Here is a 21,194-nt window from a genome sequence, read left to right as displayed (position 1 = left end):
GTAATGGAGAGTTTAGTGAAATCCTGACTGACAACTTTTTGAATCTCTCCTAAAAGAGGAGTTATCAGTTCTTAGTGACAAATATTTCCTTTTTTCATATAATCTAAGGTCATCCAATGAACTGGATGTTATAAAATAGGCTAACTGTGAGTGCATGTGCCCACAATTTTAAGTGGATATGTGCCTATTCGATCAAATACTCCTTCTACCACATAAGTGGGAGCATTTTAATAGAACTCATGCACCAATGCCATTTCCAGTTTTCCTAATTCGTTCCAAGTCCCCCTAGTTTAATAATCTTCTTTTTCCCCTGTTAGCCCTGTCCTTTAAAATCCCACTGATCTGTTTAGTTTTTTTTTGTTTCGTTTTATGACTTACACACCATCCATTGCAGTTAAAGGGGATAGAACAGCTACCCTATGAGGAAAGCTGAAGAGGCTAAGGCTGTTCAGCTTGGAGAAGAGATGGCTGAGGGGGGATATGATAGAGGTCTTTAAGATCATGAGAGGTCTTGAACGAGTAGATATGAATTGATTATTTACACTTGTGGATAATGGAAGGACTAGGGGGCACTGCATGAAGTTAGCAAGTAGCACATATAAGAATAATCGGAGAAAATTCTTTTTCACTCAACACACAATTAAGCTCTGGAATTTATTACCAGAGGATGTGGTCAGTGCAGTTAGTGTAGCTGGGTTTAAAAAAGGTTTGGATAAGTTCTTGGAGGAGAAGTCCATTAACTGTTATTAATTAAGTTGACTTAGGGAATGGCCTCTGCTATTACTGGCATTAGTAGCATGGGATCTTCTTAGTGTTTGGGTACTTGCCAGGTTCTTATAGCTTGGTTTGGCCTCTGTTGGAAACAAAATGCTGGGCTTGATGGACCCTTGGTCTGACTCAGCATTGCAATTTCTTATGTTCTTATATTCTTATGAAGTAAAATTATGCGGTAGGGGACCTTGGCATGCACTTGTGCATGTATTTTCACGCTAATTTCAGTTTGAAATCCAGGAAGGCCCATGCCCAGCCAGACCAGTCCTATACCTCGACCTTTTTGTGCGCACAGCAGAAAATACGCACATATCTGATGGCTTTTAAAATCTGCTCAGTGCATGCCAGCCCAACATATTCGAATATCCCCTAATTGATGTTGTTGTGACTTTACCGCTGAACCGGGTGGGTGGTAATTGTTTGGCTCATCATCGCAGCGTCCGGGAAGTTTACCGGCGCTACGTGTTATGATGACCCGTGGCTTTTGACGTCCTTGACGTCGGGAGGTGTGCACGCACATGCGAACGCATGCGGGGTATGTGTGCGTGCATATCATCTCAGGGACACTATCATCTCAGGGACACTTGTCGCTGTCTGTCTGTTCTGATTGCTGGTATGTTGCTGTTATGTACTGTTAGAATTCTCAAGAGGCTTGTGTTCTTAGAATTCTCATCTTATGTTTGTTCCTTATATGCTCTGCAGGGAAGCGTTTGGTTGTCTTGGCAACTGTCTTCAACCGTGAATGCCTCACTGCAGCTAGAGCTCTGCCTTTATTTAGCCTTGTTTGAATATTACCTGTTTCTTCCATGTATTCACTTGTTTGAAAGTCTAGTGCTTTGTTCCTGAACTATGTTATTTGAATAAATACCTTTTTGAGGTTTAACTACGTGGTCAAATCATATCATCTCTAAGGTCAGTTTCAAAGACTGTTGTTTTCAATCCATCTTCTGACTTATCTATCATAAGTCAGACCAAGAGTCCACACACTGAGGGTTAACAGATTGCCAAGACCATGGACTCGATGGATTTATCTGGACTTCAGGCCATTCCAGGATTAGCTCAGCGGATTCAACAGCAACAACAGGGATTAGATATTTTAGCAGCAACAGTAGAACGTTTAGCAAATCGTCAGGATTCTTCTGCTGCTTCAACTAGTTCTTCACTTACTGTGAATACTGCTTCAAATTCTCTAACTCCCATTTCTATGCCTCCTCCGCCCAGATATGCTGGTGATGTAAAACAGTGTCGAGGATTTTTGAATTTATGTTTTATGAGGTTTGCCTTACAACCTAATCAATTTTCATCGGATCAAATCAAGACTACATATATTATGTCCTTGTTGGATGGCAGAGCTTTGGCTTGGGCATCTCCTTTGTGGGAGAGAGGAGATCCATTACTGGGAGATTTGCAATTATTTGTTCGGACTTTTAGACAGATTTTTGACGAACCTGCACGTCAATCTACAGCTGCAACTGAAATTTTAAATTTAAAACAAGGTTCTCGTCCTTTAGTGGATTATGTAGTTGAATTTAGAACTTTAGCCACTGAATTGGGATGGCGAGAGGACAGTTTACGCAGCATTTTCTTGGAAGGATTATCTTCTCGTGTAAAGGATGAATTGGCAGCTAGGGATCTTCCTGATAATTTGGAGGAACTGATTGATCTCTCGGGACGAATTGATCGACGCATTCAACAAAGACTTCGTGAAATAAAACCTTTTAGGAAGCAAGTTTCTTTGGTTCCGTCCTTTTCTCGTCCATTGCTTCCATCAACTGAAAATTCTACCACTCGTGCTGAGGAACCAATGCAATTAGGAAGAAGCTCTCTCACTCCTGAAGAAAGAAGAAGACGTCGTTCTTTGGGTCTTTGCTTTTATTGTGGGAGTAAAGATCATATGTTAGCACAATGTAAAGTAAAGCCGGGAAACACTCAAGTCTAGGAATTTCAGGGGAGCTGTTCCTAGGCTGCACTACGTCTGCTCCTCTACTTTTACTTCCAGTAACTTTGGAAGGAGTTGAAAGAAATGAAGAGTCTTTTTCAATTCAGGCATTTATAGATTCTGGATCTGGAGGAAATTTTATTTTAATGGATGTGGTTAGAAAATTACAGATTCCATTGATACTTCAAATTCCACCTATTCGAATATCCTCCATTCATGGAACTCCATTACCTGGTATTATTACACATAAAACTGTCCCAGTGAATTTACGAACTGGAATACTGCATAAAGAAAAGATTTCTTTTTATGTGTTAGAAAAATCCATTCATCCATTAGTTTTAGGAATGCCTTGGCTACAAAAACATTCACCATCCATTTCATGGGATACTTTACAAATAACTGCTTGGAGTAAAAGATGTTTTAAAACTTGTTTGCTTGATAGACCTCAAGTAAAGGTTCAGTTATGTAATGTCTCATGGACTTTACCTTCACAATATATGAACTTTGCTGATGTATTTTCAAAGGAAAAAGCAGATATTCTTCCAGAACATAGGACTTTTGATTGCGCTATAGATTTAATTCCTGGTGCTATTCCTCCTCGTGGAAGAGTATATCCATTATCATTACCTGAGACACAAGCAATGTCTAAATATATACAAGAAAATCTTGACAAGGGGTTTATTCGTCCATCTACCTCTCCAGCAGGAGCTGGTTTTTTCTTTGTGGCGAAAAAAGATGGATCTCTTCGACCTTGCATTGACTATCGTGGACTTAATTCAATTACTCGTAAGGATAGATATCCTTTACCTTTAATTACTGAACTCTTGGATCGTTTACAGGGAGCTAAAATTTTCACTAAGCTTGATTTAAGAGGAGCATACAATTTGGTTAGAATTAAGCCTGGTGATGAATGGAAAACAGCTTTTAATACTCGGGATGGACATTATGAATATCTAGTAATGCCATTCGGATTATGTAATGCTCCCGCAGTATTTCAAAATCTTATGAACGAAATTCTAAGAGATTTACTTTATTCTTCAGTGATCGTCTACTTAGATGATGTTCTTATCTATTCTAAGGATATTACTAAACATCGTTTCCATGTACGTCAAGTTTTACAAAGACTTCGTGAACATCATCTGTATGCTAAATTAGAAAAATGTCTTTTTGAAAAGGAATCTTTGCCTTTTTTGGGATATATAGTTTCCACTACTGGTATTCACATGGATCCAGAAAAGGTTTCTGCTATTCGTGATTGGCCTCAACCTGTGGGTCTGAGAGCACTTCAACGATTTTTGGGATTTGCCAATTTTTATCGTAATTTTATCCCTCATTATTCCTCACGTGTGGCACCTTTAACAGCATTAACAAAGAAGGGAGCCAATGTTAAGGATTGGTCAGCAGAGACTATCAAAGCATTCCAAGACTTAAAACTAGCATTTTTGGATGGTAGTTGTTTACATCATCCGGATCCCACTAGGCCTTTTGTAGTGGAGGTGGATGCTTCTGATGTGGCTGTGGGAGCGGTACTCAGTCAAATATCTAGCAACGGAGCATCGTTACCATGTTCATATTTTTCCAAAAAATTTTCTTCTTCTGAAAAGAATTACAGTATTGGAGATAAAGAACTATTGGCTATTAAAATGGCTTTCGAAGAATGGAGGCAATGGTTAGAGGGAGCTTTACATCAAGTGATAGTGTATACGGATCATAAGAATTTGGAATATTTGTGTCAAGCACAACGTTTGAATCCAAGACAGGCACGATGGTCTCTATTTTTTAGTCGCTTTAATTTTTTATTAAAGTATCGTCCTGCTACAAAAAATATCAGAGCTGATGCTCTTTCACGTAGCTGTGAAGTGGAAGATTCAGACAATATGCCACAATTTATTATTGACCCTGCTAAAATCTTAATTGCAAGTAATAATTTTTCTTGTGATGGTAAAATGGTAGTACCTTCACGACTGCGGAAACAAGTTCTTTCATGGGGCCATGAGTCCTTAACTGCCGGGCATCCTGGGAGGCTTCGAACATTAGAATTAATTTCCCGATATTATTGGTGGCCAAATGTTAAATTGGATGTAAGAAGGTATGTGGAATCTTGTCCTACGTGTGCAAAACAAAAACCATTGCCAGGACGACCATGGGGATTATTACAGCCTTTACCCATTCCAGTGGAGCCATGGACTCACCTTTCCACTGATTTTATTGTGGATTTACCTTTATCTGAGGGAAAACAAGTTATATGGGTCACTGTAGACAGGTTTTCTAAGATGGCCCATTTTGTAGCACTCAAAAAGCTTCCTTCTGCACCAGAACTAGCACAACTTTTCACTAAACACATCTTTCGATTACACGGTTTACCACAACATATAAATTCAGACCGAGGAACACAGTTTACGGCAAGATTTTGGAGGGCTTTATGCAAAAAATTCAATATTCAATTGGATTTTACTACAGCGTATCATCCTCAAGGTAATGGTCAAGCAGAAAGAGTTAACAGATCGTTAAAGACGTATTTACGATCATTTATAAGTGAAAGACAGGATAATTGGGTGTCCTTGTTGCATTGGGCGGAATTTTCTTACAATCATCACGTTCATTCAGCTTCAGGGTTTTCACCTTTTCAGATTGTTTATGGAAAACAATTGAAACCCCCATTACCTCTCTCATTAATGGTTAATTCACCTGCAGCTCAATCTACTGCATTACAACTAAAATCACTCTGGGATGCTACACGAGATAATTTAATTCGGGCAACTTCTACAGCTAAGAAAACTACAGATAAACATCGTAGAGTAGCACCTATTTTTCAACCGGGAGAAAAGGTATGGCTAAGTACTCGAAATATACGCCTTAAACTTCCATCAATGCGTTTAGCTCCGAGATTTATTGGTCCATTTGTAATTGTGGAACGCATTGGAATGGTTTCTTATCGGCTGAAACTTCCATCTAACCTTCGAATACATAATGTTTTCCATGTTTCGCTACTAAAGCCATTTATTTATTCTAAGTTCCATAGTAATACATTGAAAACTATTAGTACTGCTGCAGATGCGGATATTATTTACCAAGTGCATGAAATTCTTGATGTACGTTTTCATCAACGACGCTGGGAATATCTGATTTCATGGGAAGGTTTTGGACCCGAAGAGAACACGTGGGAACCAGCTTCCAATATACTGGACAAATCTTTGTTATGTCAGTATCATCTGGACAATCCAAATAAACCCAGACCTTCTGGGAGAGGACGTAAGAAGGGGGGTACTGTTGTGACTTTACCGCTGAACCGGGTGGGTGGTAATTGTTTGGCTCATCATCGCAGCGTCCGGGAAGTTTACCGGCGCTACGTGTTATGATGACCCGTGGCTTTTGACGTCCTTGACGTCGGGAGGTGTGCACGCACATGCGAACGCATGCGGGGTATGTGTGCGTGCATATCATCTCAGGGACACTATCATCTCAGGGACACTTGTCGCTGTCTGTCTGTTCTGATTGCTGGTATGTTGCTGTTATGTACTGTTAGAATTCTCAAGAGGCTTGTGTTCTTAGAATTCTCATCTTATGTTTGTTCCTTATATGCTCTGCAGGGAAGCGTTTGGTTGTCTTGGCAACTGTCTTCAACCGTGAATGCCTCACTGCAGCTAGAGCTCTGCCTTTATTTAGCCTTGTTTGAATATTACCTGTTTCTTCCATGTATTCACTTGTTTGAAAGTCTAGTGCTTTGTTCCTGAACTATGTTATTTGAATAAATACCTTTTTGAGGTTTAACTACGTGGTCAAATCATATCATCTCTAAGGTCAGTTTCAAAGACTGTTGTTTTCAATCCATCTTCTGACTTATCTATCATAAGTCAGACCAAGAGTCCACACACTGAGGGTTAACAGATGTACATGCCGGGCTTTTAAAATTCACCTGTAACTATTGCATAGCACCATAAAATGCAATGTAAAATTATCATTCTTCTTCTTATTATTAATCTACCTTTAACCTAATTTTTCTGAGGATACCAACATTGACTTAAAACATCACCTCATCAAGAAGACTAAATTACATATCTTGTATTTTACATATTATTCTATCAGTAAATTGACTAATGTACTAAGGCCAAAGATGAACAAAACAACTTAAAGTTCATAAAAACAGACCTGCCTGCATTACTCCAGCAGATTATTGTCTAAATTTCATAAGCTGCAATATTATTAGCATACTTGTTTTCTTTCCAGTTTTGCAATTTTGACTGAGATTGAGCCATAATGAGACAATTGACTAAGTTAAATCCTTTTTGCATTTCCCTTTGGTCCTGTAATAGCTCTGTTTTCTGCAATTTCACTGATAATATTTTAACGTAACATAATGAGAAAGCCTACAAAGTAAAGCCATAGAGAATTAATTGTACCATGATATTCCACTTTTCTCTCTCATCCCATTGCACGGATGTTTCTGCTTTTTCCTTATCATCACAAACACCACAGTTACACATAGGGAAGGTAATTTTCAATGTTCCACATAGGACTAAAACTTGCACACTGAAAGCACTCACAGACTTTAGCTTGAATTTTCAAAACGGACTTATAATCATAAGTCCACTTTGAAAATTAGCAAGCACACGCAAAATCCAATGCTGCATGCATGCACACATTTGCATCTGCTCTTTAGATCTGCTCACTTGATGTGTATATGTAGATTTTTGTGCCACTTTTGAAAATCAAAGACATGAATGTAAATGGTTTCTCAGTCTCGCCTCCACTCCCTAGAAGGCCTCTTTCTAGTTTACGTAAAAGTAAGCACAATTTTCAATCAGGTTTTATGCACATTGTTGAGAGAGGCCTCGAAGGCCATGCATTCTGTTGTGTTTGGGGTGTTTTAGTGTGCCTTTGGACCTCAGCCCGACCCCAGACGCGTCCAGGACCGACCCGAGGGTTGACGGCATGTTCCAGTATGGCTGAAGCAAGGACTAGAGAACAAGGTCTGACCCTCAACCGGACCTGCATGCCCAAGACAACCAACAACACAATGTTGATTGATGAACGGTCCTCCGACTGTTCCAAGCCCTTTCAGACCTGTCGCTGGGTAATGGCATTGGACGGCAGGCCGGACCAAGGACGAGGGCAGAGTCCTTGGAACACAGAAGACATCACAGATGAGGGCTGAAGTGAAGACATCACAGACAAGGGCTGAAACGAAGACATCACAAGCGAGGGCTAAAGTGAGGACATCACAGATGAGGGCTGGAACAGCTCCCCTATGAGGAAAGACTAAAGAGGTTAGGACTTTTCAGCTTGGAGAAGAGACGGCTGAGGGGGGATATGATAGAGATGTTTAAAATCATGAGAGGTCTAGAATGGGTAGATGCGAATCGGTTATTTACTCTTTCGGATAGTAGAAAGACTAGGGGGCACTCCATGAAGTTAGCATGAGGCACATTTAAAACTAATCGGAGAAAGTTCTTTTTTACTCAATGCACAATTAAACTCTGGAATTTGTTGCCAGAGGATGTGGTAAGTGCAGTTAGTATAGCTGTGTTTAAAAAACGATTGGATATGTTCTTGGAGGAGAAGTCCATTACCTACTATTAAGTTCACTTAGCCACTGCCATTAGCAATGGTAACATGGAATAGACTTAGTTTTTGGGTACTTGCCAGGTTCTTATAGCCTGGATTGGCCTCTGTTGGAAACAGGATGCTGGGCTTGATGGACCCTTGGTCTGACCCAGTATGGCATTTTCTTATGTTCTTATGGCTGGCGGGAACAGAAGCTCAGGAGCACAGGGACAAATCCCTCCTGCAGGCCACTCCATTCTCGGGCATGACATCATCTGAGAACCACAGCGCTACAGGAACAAAAGGCTCAGGAGCACCAGACGAAGATGCAGGGAAGAACATCCTGGCAGGAAGGCACATCAGGACGTGGAAGATCATGACGGAACATCAGGACATGGTCAGGGACCTCAGGCAAGATATCAAGACACGAAGATGTGGTACGAAGGCAGACAAGACGAGGAGCTCCACGAAGAACAGAAGACCTTCAGGGCACTGGCAGGCAGGAGCCTCCAGAGGGATGTCACTCCATGCAAGGCACAGACAGACTGACAGAGCAGCCCTATATAGGGCTGAAGCAGGAAGTCCACTCCATAGATGGGGCCAGCACGCTTCCTGTGCCTGGCCCTTTAAATTCAGTGAAGAAGCGCGCGCCAGCGCCTAAGAAGCAGCAGAAGAGTTGTGCAGGACCGCGGACAGTGGCCTGCACCGATGTACAACATGAAAGGAAGCAGGCCTGAGCCTGGGCACAGGCTCCGATGTCGGCAGCAGCTCCAGCCGCTGCAGGAGGCCCCGGGGGCGGCTCCAGCTGCCACTCGAACCCGGGGATGTGGCCTTTGTGCCGCGAAGATGGCAGTGGCGTTGGGGGCGGTCCCGGCCCCGCTGATGGCAGGAAAGTCCGCAGCTCTGGCCGCGGAGAAGAGGACATTCGGGGCGGCCTCCGGGCCGCGTGAGCAGACACAGTTCGTGGCTCCAGCCGCGTGGGAAGGCTCGACGGCGGCATCCGGAACGAGGGTGAGTGAGCCTGCTCGCGGGGGAACCCGCAGGCAGCACAGTTCATAACACACATAAATCCTTTTGAAAATTCAGCCCTAAAGATGTGAAATTTAGTAGAATTCAATCTGGACAGTTTTCATCCTGCTCTGAGTTTGATGACATTTTCAGAATTTCCCCAGATCAGCAGGGAAAATTAGTTACCAGCTGATGTATAGAAAATTTAATTAAAAAGTTCTCAAGAAATTTAAGTTCTAGTAGTCTCAGGAAGGAGATAGGAACCTAAATGTGTAATAATATCCCACAGCAAAAAATTCATACTAGTAGAAAGAAAAAAAACAGGGGTGGCCAACTCCAGACCTCGAGAGCCACAAATAGGCCAGGATTTAGGATATCTACAATGAATATGCATGGGAATAGATTTGCATATAACGGAGGCAGTGCATGCAGATCTATCTCGGCGTATTCATTGTGGATATCCTAAAACCTGGCCTGTTTGTGGCTCTCGAGGACTGGAGTTGGAATGGCCACCTCTGCCCTCAGGGTTACATTGGAGAAACTGGGAAATATCCCTCCAAGCATTTTGCACATGATACAAAAAAATTAAATCCAGGGACAAAAGATACTGTACACTATTTCAAAACTATGCAAGCAAAGTTATTTGCAGCTTCCTACATTGTTTGTAGGAAGGAAGGATGTCCTTTTCTCCCTTTCTCTCTCCAGCTGACTGTGAACATAGATGTACATCACACTATCATGCAAGTTATCATGTGAACCGATGTGATACCCATGTTTGAATGCCGGTATATAAAAACCAAACAAACAAACAAATACATAAATAAATAAATACATCCCTGGGTGGAGAATTCAGACCCTCTGCTTCCTGGAGCCACTCCTCCCATTAACTGGTTTCCTAGCTTATTTTACCAGTACTGGTCTCTCTATGACTTTTCTGGACCTAAACACAGCTTGCCTTAAGATGCTTTTATAATAAGGTCCAGACACATTTGCTGCCTCCTCCAGTTAGGAACACTTGGTTTCTAAAAAAAAAATTCCAGCAACAATTGCTCCAGGCTGGTCATGAACTCTCCACCTGCACCAGAAAAAAAAAAAATGTTTTTCTGAAACTGGGCTTACAATTCAGGTTCAAACCTCTGCAGAAGGGAAGGAGGCATGGGGACAGAAGCTGGACTGGTTACTACCATGCCATGCATTTTCTTCCAAACTCCCTCCCCCCACCCCAGTTGCTACATCCATTCCTGTCATGCCCCCCTGCTCCTCTCCATCCTCTGGCAGCACCACAGTTGCTTCTGTTCCTTTCCTCCTGGTCCAGTTCCCAGCAAAAGAAATGCACAGACAGAGAAAGAAGCATGGAGTAAGAGACAAGGGATGGAAATCATGAGGTAAGGAGACAGTGGGGGTATGGAGGCAGAACAGGCCAGGGAATAAGGTGAGAGAAAGGCAGAAAGAAAGAAAAAAAAAGAGCTAGAAAGAGACAGGGCTAGACACACCTAAAGCTCATCTTTTTTCTTTTTTTTTGCTGGGGGATAAATTAGTCTGTTACCTGTCTTTTTTTCCAATTCTCTCATCCTCAGTTCCTCACCACAATATTCTGTTTGCTACCTCTCTACCTTCCTCACACCATATTGTTTTACAGAACAGACCTCAGTAACCCTGAAAGCTGATGTCTTTAAAGATCAGCTAGCCTTATAAAAGTATTATTTGTGTGGCATCCCTACCAGGTCTGGCCACTAGATGCCACTATCCCTGTCCTCAGAACACACTTAGGGGGTCCTTTATCGAAATGTGTTAGGGCGTTATCAAGGGCATTAGGACCATGATGACATAACGCATGCAATAAATATTGCATCATGAAATGCATATGCAAATTTGAAAAATGTATTCAAGTGGGAGGAATACATGGAAATGAGGGCCATTTAACATAACCCACGCTGTCGTGGGATTTAACCACACCTTTTTTCTTGGTTTTTAAAAAAGGTGATCATGGTGCGCGTTGGTCCTCACAGGACCAGAAGAAAAGTTACGTGGATAATAAGCCAACGCGCACCATGATCACCTTTTTAAAAATGTGGATTTACTTGCGTAAATCTTGGCCCTGCCCTAGAATGCCCATGCCCCACTCTTTTCCGCCCCCTTCTTCTGATGCGTGGACAGGTGTACTTCACGGCTCCCTAAAATGCGCTTTGCTCACTCGAGGCCCGCATACACGTGTATGTGGCCATTTTTGCACAGGCAATGCTTTTAAAATTAACGCGTTAGATTGTAAGCCCACTGGGGATAGGGAACTACCTACAATATCTGAATGTAATCTGCTCTGAAGTATCAAACAAAGAATATATGTAAACAATAATGCTAAAGAGTGAAAAAATCTTAAATCTATCACTGACCAATTCACTCACAAATTACTTTTTTATTTTATTTATTTATTTTTTTACAAATTTCAAACCAAGGGGTGAATTTTAAAAAAGTTGCTTACTTTAAAAGGCCCATATACACGAGTATCTGGCTCGAGTGCAAGCAGCTCAAATTTAAACAGCCCAATTATGTACATATATGCGTGTGCGCAAGCAACCCGACACGTGACAAATGGGGAGGAGATAGGGCATGTCATGGGCGTTCCGGGGCAGGGCCAACATTTACGTTCGGAAATACAGATTTTAAATCTCACACCTGCAGAGTGCGTTGGGCTGGAACCCAATCTTATTTACTTCTGCTCTTGAGGAGGTGTAAGTCTGAAGAAAACTCACTTTAGCCCTAAAACACCTGAGTGAGGGGTCTGGGTAAACTTGAGGGGGGGGGGGGGGTGCAAACCAGAGGGGTCTGGGTGACCTAGAGATAGGCAGGGCAAACTGGTGGCCAAAGTGGCTATTTAAATTCTTCTTAGCTGTGCACGTTAAAGCTGACAAATCCCTAAGGAAAAAATAAGAAGAACTTTTGCTCGTGTAACTGCTTAAAATTAGGGGCACAGATACATGTATTAAGTGTGTTTTAAATAGTAGACAGGCACTTGTGTGGACAATTTAAAATTCCTGCGTACGTGGGCGCAATGGGCGCTTGTTTTAAAGTTACCATCAAAATGTACCGACATGCACTGTTTTAAAATTACATCGCATGCTCACATATGCATCTTACTATATTAGTAGGAGTTAAAAAATATAAGTTGGTTTTTCACTTTCCAGTTTCTTGTTAATCAGCAAACATTTTGTTAAAATTCAACGCTGGAAACTTTATGGAAGTCTCACCAGATAATTTGTCCTTTGTAGCATTTGCTGTGAAAGAAAGAAAGCAATGATTTGCTCACAGATTATGGGCACTAAGTAGCAATTTCATTTTAGTATAATAATAATAATAATAATTTGCTATTATTTATTTATTTATTTGTAAACATTTGAAATTCCGCCTAAACCAAGCTGGTCTTGTGCTGGATTGCAATCAATTTATAATAAAAATTCCATTACTTTGGTAGATACTAAGCAGAAGGGGACTTTCAAGGTGGTTATACTGTGGGAGAAAGGGAGAGGGAGGGAGGGGGTGAAGTCTTTAAATAAAGGAGAAACAATAGCTCCAATGTTATTGGATTGTTATTTATGAATGCATATAGTCGATCTATTTGAAGAATGGTACAGAGATTTAAGCAAGTATAACAGCGAACGCTGTTGGCTTTGTATGTAATGCTTTTACCCTGGGGGCGGGTGGGAAGGGTAAACTCCACAAGACAGGAAAGTATTGGCTCAGGTGCAAAACTTGTCCTGGCATTTTCCCCCATTTGAAAACACACTGGGGGGATATTATCATTGCTTAGTCTGGAGCAAGCGTATGCTCCTATGCCTCATGCCATTTTCACCTGCAAGAAAACGCTGGCAGAGGCAATCCTGTTCACTGTGATTATTATACGTTGTAGCAGGAATTTAGAACTTGCCAAGCTTCCTAAAACGTGTCGATGCAAAATATATCTTTTCAGAATGGTAAAGCAGCTAGCAGGAGGCTACAATCTGAGCAGAGAAGTAACAGTTTGGCTGAGAGGAGGAGAATGCTTTGGATCGTACGGAGGGGTTTAAGTGCCACAGTTCTGTTCAGCTCAAGGCAGTTGTAGTTTGTTTGCAAGGCAAGTGCTCCTCACAGTGTTTGGTTTTATACACATGAAGGAACCTCTGTTTTTTTTTTGTTTTTTTGTTTTTTTCCAGGAAAATGTATCAGTAACAGCAAAAAATCAATTGGAACAAAATGATTGTCTCCCATTTTTGATTGTTATAATAATCGTTGATCAATTCCCTGGAAAAAAACAAAACTGAAATAGAAGGTTCCTGATTACTATATGTTAAAAATGCTTCTTCCCTGTATTCCATTTTTTGTTACTGTGGTTTACCTTTAGACATCTGAATATTTGTGCCCCTGCATCCCATCCATCACTTTCACAGAAAATGCCCACGTTCCATTCAAGTCAATGCTTTATTTGTTCTCTCAAAAAAAAAAAATCAATCTGGATCTCAGTAACAAGTAAGAAAAATGATAGCAGCAGCACAGTTTAATAATGCAATTGTGCAGAATGGGGGTGAGATGACTCAAAATTTATGTTAAGGACATCACTCAGACATCAACTTAGAGTGCACTGTTTGTCTTAGATTTGCGTCCATTTTCATTATTTTGATTTAATCTGGCTATATCCAGGAACAGGAGTGACCTAGGGGGTAGAGCAATGGGCTGGGAGGCCAAAGTTCAAATCCAACTTCTCCCACTGACATTCCTTGTGACTCTGAGCAAGTCACGTTGCCTCAGGTACCCAATTCAATTGTAAGCTCTTCTGGGAAGGGACATGTTGTACCTGAGTTACTAATAGTTTGGAAATTATTAGTTGTATAGCAAAGGACAGCACACACTTATCTAGCTCCTCACAACTTGGATTTTAAACATGAGCTGCTAGAATTTTAAGTGCATGTCAATCATAAATCTCAGTGAGATCAGGTTGTGCTAGGTGGTAGAAGGTTTCGGGAAAGTGGAATTCTCAAGATCTTAGTTCACACCCATCTCACTGAGGGGGTCATTTTCCAAAGCGATCGCACGGGAAAAGGGACTTTTCCTGGGCGATCACTAAATGGGGGCGGCGTCAAGACCGGAACAGGAGGAGTCGGGGCGGCACCGGGGCGGACGCCGCGAAGACATCGCGAACAGGGAAAAGGTAAGAACCCTTTTCACTGCCAATTTCGCGCCCAATAGCACCACCTTTTATGATGGCGCTATTGGGTGCGAAAGCCGGCAGCGATCACACCGCAGAGGTGCGATCGCTGCTGGCTTTCGCAGGCCCGCCCCCCGCTTCGCCCTCTCGTACCGTGCGATTCAAAGAGCCCGGCGATATTAGAGAATCCAGGCCTTAGTTACTATTTCTTTATAGCAACGCGATCAGCATTTCCCAGCCAAATCTTGGGTCTTCAACGACTCAATCAACATAGGAACTGGAAAATCCAGGATTGTCTGATCTGTTCCTTATTATCTGGTGTCAAGTAGTAACATAACATTCTTTTCTTGACTGAAATGTGACATTTTTTAATCTACATTGTACTCATCCCAGATTATTTTATGCCCTGGCCACCTTGCATCTTAAATATCACAGTTTTATTAGCTGGAGAATATTCACCCAAGACCTAATTTACTGAGCACCTAAAATTAATTATTTGGCTGAATGAATAGAATAAACAGAAAGTGGAATTACTATTTTAACAAAATTGAATACTCCAAAAGCCTGAACAGAATTAGGCAAGTTCAGAAACCTATTAGGGATGTGCATTCGTTTGAAACAAATGTGTAAAATACAAATGATGCCATTTTTGTTTCATTTGTGGTCCTGAGAAATGAATGGTGGCACCCATAAAAAATAACAAAATTGATAGTTTACATTTTTTAACGTTTCCCATTCAGGTCTATGGCATAAGTAAAGAAGTGGCAGCTTGAGTGTCCTCTTTCTCTTTTAGGTAATTTAACAACCACGCAATGCCAATGAAAGTCACAGTTTGTCCAGAACCAAAACAGGAAGCAGAAGGAAAAAAGACAGGAAGGAGGACCTATCAAGGTCTAGCATTTTTTTTTAACCATCCTTTGGCTGGCACTTGTATTAAGTGATTCTGACTTCCTCCCACTGAGCATGTGCAAACTCCATTTTAAGATTCTCTTACCTGGTAGATTTCAAAGGGGAAGGTTGTATTTTCTAGAGATCTTTGTGAGTGAAAGAAAAAATTTAACAAAGTGAAAAGATGGAGAAAAAAGAAATTGGGGGGACAAAGGAAGGGCTTTGTTCTCATCTTCACTGCTGCAGTGCTTACTGTGTCAGAGAGACAGAAGCACTGGAATTCTGTCTGTTCACTGGGGTAGGGTAGTGGAGAGAAGCAGTGATTGCCAGTGGGGGATTTTTAGTGTTCTGTCTCCCTTCAGTGCATTACAGTCTAGTGCTGAGAGCAGCCAGAGCCCTGAACTTTTCTTTTTCTTCTCTGAGAGTTACTGCATGTGGAAAGGGAGTCAGAAGCACCCATATACTGTCTGTGTGAGACATTTTTGCACTCACACTCAGGCCGATACAGTAAGGAGCGGTAGGAAGAGCTGCGTTAGTGCCGTGCGCACCCGCGTTTGCCGAACACACAGTACGGCTCACCTACCGCTCGATACTGTATTAAAATCGCATGCAAATGCAAGCCGCGTCCAAGAAGCGTCCGTGAAGCGTTAGGCCCGCGCAACCTATTTTACTGTATAGGCGCTTTATACAGCGCCTATACAGTATCCTGGGTGCGCTGGTACCTGTCATTTCAAATGTCATTTCAAATGACATTTGAAATGACAGGCACCAGGAAGTGGATCCCAACTTTAACCAAAGAAAACCTAAAAACCTAAAACCCCCTCCTCCCGAAGCGACTCGACATGTAAAATATGTGAATAAGTGTAACCAACTTACTTTTTGTTTCTTTTTCAGCCCTTTCAGCCTTCTCTGCTGTCCTCCGGAGGGGCAGCCGGTGGTGAAAGCAGCTTCCAGCGGCCCCCGCCAGTGAAAACGGACGAACGCACACCCGTAGTGCATGGGCGCTCAAGCCAATGAAAGCACATGGACGGGCGTGCGTGACGTATGCCGTGATGTCACGCACGCGCGTTCATGTGCTTTCATTGGTTTGAGCGTCCGTCGATGTCACGGCGTTCATGTGCTTTCATTGGTTTGAGTGTCCGTCGATTTGGGCGCTCTAGCCAGAGAAGTCATGACATCACGGCGTCCATGTGCTTTCATTGGCTTGAGAGCCTGTGCACTACGGGCATGCGGGGGCCGCTGGAAGCCACTTTCGCCGCCAGCTGCCCCCGCTGGCTGCCCCCTCCGGAGGATGGCAGAGAAGGCTGAAAGGGCTGAAAAAGAAATAAAAAGTAAGTTGGTTACACTTATTCACATATTCTACATGTCCAGTCGCTTCGGGAGGAGGGGATTTTAGGTTTTTAGGTTTTCTTTTGGGGGAAAGTTTGCCGTCTACCCCTACCCCTGCCTCTAACGCAGGGGTAGGGGTAGGCGGTAAATTAGCAGGTTAAACGCGCGGCTAAACTGCAAGTTAAAAAGGCGATAGTCGGGGAGCGCGTTACTGAAGGGGGGGAATAGCTAATCCGATCGTTTACATCTCATATACATGCCGCGGGCGGAAAGGGGTACCCGTTGATTTAAAGAAGCGGTAAGGATGGGTTAAAAGGGATAGTGAATCGCGGGTTGGGCTAATGCGGCCAAATTGTGAGTAGAAAGCGGATTAGAAGCAGGGTAACCGCGGCCGCACTTTTCTGTATCGGCCTGACTGTGAGGGTTACTGTGTGTCTTATACTGTACTACTGTAGTACACATAGGCATAACCAGCCAGCAGTTTGTGTGAGTGCCAAGCTGATAACTCTGATTGGCTTGTGTGTGTAGAGGGGCACTGGTGAATACACTACAGCATATTATGTTATGACATCAAAAATATCTGTGGGCAGAATTTTAAATTCCATCATGCTAGTGTGAGGAAATGGGAAAGAAGGAAATGGCAGCAAACAGAAGAATGGCAGAGACAAAGGAATGGGTGGTCTTGCCTTGCTACCCTACCCTAGTTGCTACACCTTGGGGATCTTGCTGCCACTCTACCTTGTCACTGTGCCTCAGTCTCTACATCTTTTGGGTCTGCCATAAGCTGGCTGGAAGCATCAATGTGAGTAATTACAGTATCTTGCTCTCAGCAGGGGTATGAAGTGCCAGGGGGGGGATGGGAGATGGTCCAAGCGGTGGGAGGGGTGGCTGACCCAGTACTTATGCACAATGGATGGCGGTGAGGGAAAGGTCTGGAGGGCAGAGAACGTGATTTTTTTTTTCCAGTAGAATGGGAAAATGGAGGTTGGGAAGAGGGTCTGGTTTGTGGACCCCGTGCAATTTTAACATTTAGGAGGAGAAATAGGGTGGGGATGCATGGCTCGACATTACCATTGATGACATTTGATAGCAGGGAGGAAATTGGGTCCCAGGCCCCTTTACTTCTTTCTTTAGTTCACAGCACTACTTAAATGGATATTTTTTGAAGATATCTGGTTAAGTAGGAAGTTATCTGGTTACCCTAGGTTCACCATTCTGCTATATTTATAGCAGAATGATGCGTCATGAAAAAAAAGGGGGGGCAGGAGGGCGATAGTGAGCAGCTGGCCACATCGCACGCTATAGCCCCCATAGCGCCACGGGAAAAGGTATAGTTATTTCCTGCGGTGCTGCCGGCGTTAACGTGAAAAACAGGAGACAATTCTGCCCAAACCTCGCCCACACTCCTCCCCGTTCTCTAATTTTAATAATACCGCCATGATGCGGCTGGTATCGGGTGCAGTAGGGCCTCATTCTTTACGGCGCAATATCGGCACATCGCGCCCCTATCTGTCCGACAGAATTGAAATTGAGCTAAGTTAGCCGGATAACTTAGGTACACCTCAGAATACCCCCAGAATGTTTCTTTTTTTATCTGGCTAGATTTTGGCCAGATAAGTCATTACCCGGCTGAAATCTGGGCAGATAATTGACTGAATATAAAAATGTTCCATTTAAACGGACAACTGGTAAGTTATGTCGGGCTGGCACACACCGAGCGGATATTAAAAGCTGTCCAGAGATGTATAATCTCCCACAGCGTGCACAACTCGGAACTACTCAAAAAGGGGCGTGGCATAGGCATGGGTGGGCGGGGCCTGGGCGTTTTGAGACTTGAACCAAAAATCTGGACGTAAATACTTACACAATCCATCATGTGCCAAGGTCCCCTGCCAGGTAACTTTACTACTGCTATAGATGGTGTATAAATAAAAACAAAACTAACGAGCCATTTCAGAGGATGTAAAGGGTCTGGGGTGTCTGGGGGTATACAGGTTATCAAACCAGTGGGGGTTAGAAGGACCTAGCTGTTAACTGGGTGAACTGTGGAGGAACTGGTAAAACAGGCAATGGTTTCGACGTGCATCCCTTTCAAAATGTCCCCACAGATGTGCTAGAAGTGGCTTTTGAGCACCAGGTGCACGTCCACTTAATATTGGGCACACTGGTGTGCACAGCCAGGCTATGTTATAACAATCGAGTATATATGCAGCACGTATGTTATAAAATAGTCGCATCCCAGGGTGCAGGCCAATAATGCATGCACATGTGCGCCCATGGGTCAATTTGAAAGTTAGCGTCTTAATGCACACTAACATAAAACTAAAGAAAACAATTACATTTCGCTTCTTTTTTCTTTCGTTTCATGGTTCAAATGAAATGAAATGAACATTGGCTTTGCTTATTTTGTTTTAAACGAATGCATATCCAAAATACACAATGGGGTAGATTTTTAAACCTCGGCGAGTGCGTCCATGCGCGGGCGCTTCCCGGCACGCACACATGGTCATGCCGATTTTACAACACGCGCGCGCCGACACGTGCATGTTATGAAATCCGGGGGCCACGCGGATATGCACGCTGGATTTTATAATCCGCGTGCGCATGTACGTGCGGTGTGCACAAGGGGGGGAGGGAATTATGCAATTTTCGCACGGTGACACATCCCAGCCTTCCCCAGTTCCCTCCCAGTCCTCTCCAATTAAGGAGCAGACTGGGAGGGAACTTCTCTATCCCCTACCTAACCTCCCTTCCCCTTCCCCTCTCCTTCCTGCCCCTTATCCCTATCCTATCTAACCACCTTTTTTGTTTGGTTTTTTTTTACCTTTTGCTCCTCAACAGGAGCAGTAGCAAGCTGTGCATGCCGGCAAGGTGCCGGTGCGCACTTCCCCAGCACAGCAGCAAACGGTCACTGTACCGGCCGCCTCCAGCCCCACCACTCCCTGCCCCCCCCCCCCCCCCCGGACCGCCCCTTTATCTGGGCCCGGCACTTCGGCGCGTAGCAGGGGTTAAGCACGTGGCCGGGCCACTTTGAAAATGTGCGCGGCACGCACAAGGACCGGCCACGCGCATAACCCCTGTTTTTTAGGTGCGCAGGGGAATTAAAATTTTACCCCAGTATGTGTTGCTGCCCATCCAAATGCAGGGCAGATGATAATTCTACCTCTGATCTTTTCTAATTCACCGCACTTTACTCTGACCTAAATCAATTGATTAGCTCCTACAAGCAGGCAATACCCCTACAGTCTACTCTAACACTATCTCTCTTGTCTGGGCATTAAATACAGTATGACTTGTTTTCATACAGTAAATGCTCATTAAAAAGAGTAATTGGTTTTACCTTCTGCTGCTTTTGAAACTTTGGATACTTCTTGTTTCTTGTAGGCTGAAAAGAAACCCACAGATTTGCTGATTATGCATATTTAAAATTCAGCAATGAGTTACTCTAGTGCTTACATCTTGAGCATTTGCTATTGTTATGCAGTTTTATAGGAAAGGAATTAGCCAGGTTGTTTTTCATTGAAGTTTATGACACAAGGTGTTCAGGCAAGTAGTACCAACTCTGTCCCCCCATCCCTGCATCCCATGGATTTCAAAAGACATTTAGATGACAGATTTAGGTTATAAAACGCATATTTTTAGCATTGTAGATTAAGTAAACCACGTTGGCAAGAATATCATCATAATTTCATTGGAGAAAGATGTATTCCTTCACAGAGAAGAAACAAATAGCTAAAAGAAGAACAAGGAAGGCTGTCTACAGGAGATTTTCTCAGATTGCATGGGTGAGCAGTACTAGTTAACTGCAGGCATCCCAAACTTGAAAATGCTGATATTGTGCTATCAAGAAGAGGAAACCTTAAATAAACAAGTCAAATGTGAAGGAAATGCTTCTCTTGAAAAGTATGGCAGTTTTCCCTTATGGAATATTAACAAAGAAAAGATGGACTCAGCATGGCAAACTTCAATCCTTGAGAGGCAGAATCAAGTCTGGTTTTAGAATAGCCAAAAGGATCTGGTTATTAGATCAAATATATGCAAATATCTCTCAAGTATATTTTATGTGGAACTCCTGGAAACCAGACCTGGTATTCAAGAACAAAAATGCAAGATCCCCATAATAGTTCCTTAAATGAAATCAGAATATTTAATATACCTCCCTTCTCCTCTTCTTTTTTTATTTGGGCTGAAAAGAATAAAAACTATAGTTACTAATAAATTCTAAATGCACTGGGGCTGATTTTAAATCCTACACGCATGGGGTACATTTGTGCACCCTACCCAGCACACACAAATGTACACCTGATTTTATAACATGCGCACACTGCCACGCGCATGAAATAAAATCCGGGCTCGGCGCGCACAAGGGGGTGCACACTTGTGCACCTTGCGCGCGCCGAGCCCTAGGGAAACCCCGATGGCTTTTCCCTTTCCCTCCAAAGCCGCTCCGAAATCGGAGCGGCTTTGGAGGGAAGTTTCCTTTCGCTCCCCCCCAACTTCCTCTCCTTCCCCTATCTAACCCCCCCCCCAGCCCTACCT

At 43.0% G+C, this 21,194-nt stretch overlaps 1 protein-coding gene across 1 annotated transcript in view; it reads right to left on the bottom strand.

Moving 5' to 3' along the window:
* Positions 1 to 21,194, bottom strand: part of LOC115088647 (neurofilament heavy polypeptide-like) — a 611,587-nt gene that overhangs the window by 328,506 nt on the left and 261,887 nt on the right. The window contains exons 14-15 of the mRNA XM_029596909.1: positions 19,996 to 20,040; positions 12,508 to 12,534 (exon numbers count right to left, since the gene is read on the bottom strand). Of these exons, the coding sequence (XP_029452769.1) occupies positions 12,508 to 12,534; positions 19,996 to 20,040 (72 nt within the window). The remainder of the gene's footprint in view (positions 1 to 12,507; positions 12,535 to 19,995; positions 20,041 to 21,194) is intronic.

The sequence above is a fragment of the Rhinatrema bivittatum genome, chromosome 3 (assembly GCF_901001135.1).
Source record: "Rhinatrema bivittatum chromosome 3, aRhiBiv1.1, whole genome shotgun sequence".
NCBI classification, from domain to species: domain Eukaryota; kingdom Metazoa; phylum Chordata; class Amphibia; order Gymnophiona; family Rhinatrematidae; genus Rhinatrema; species Rhinatrema bivittatum.
This window is presented reverse-complemented; position numbering and strand designations above follow the sequence as displayed.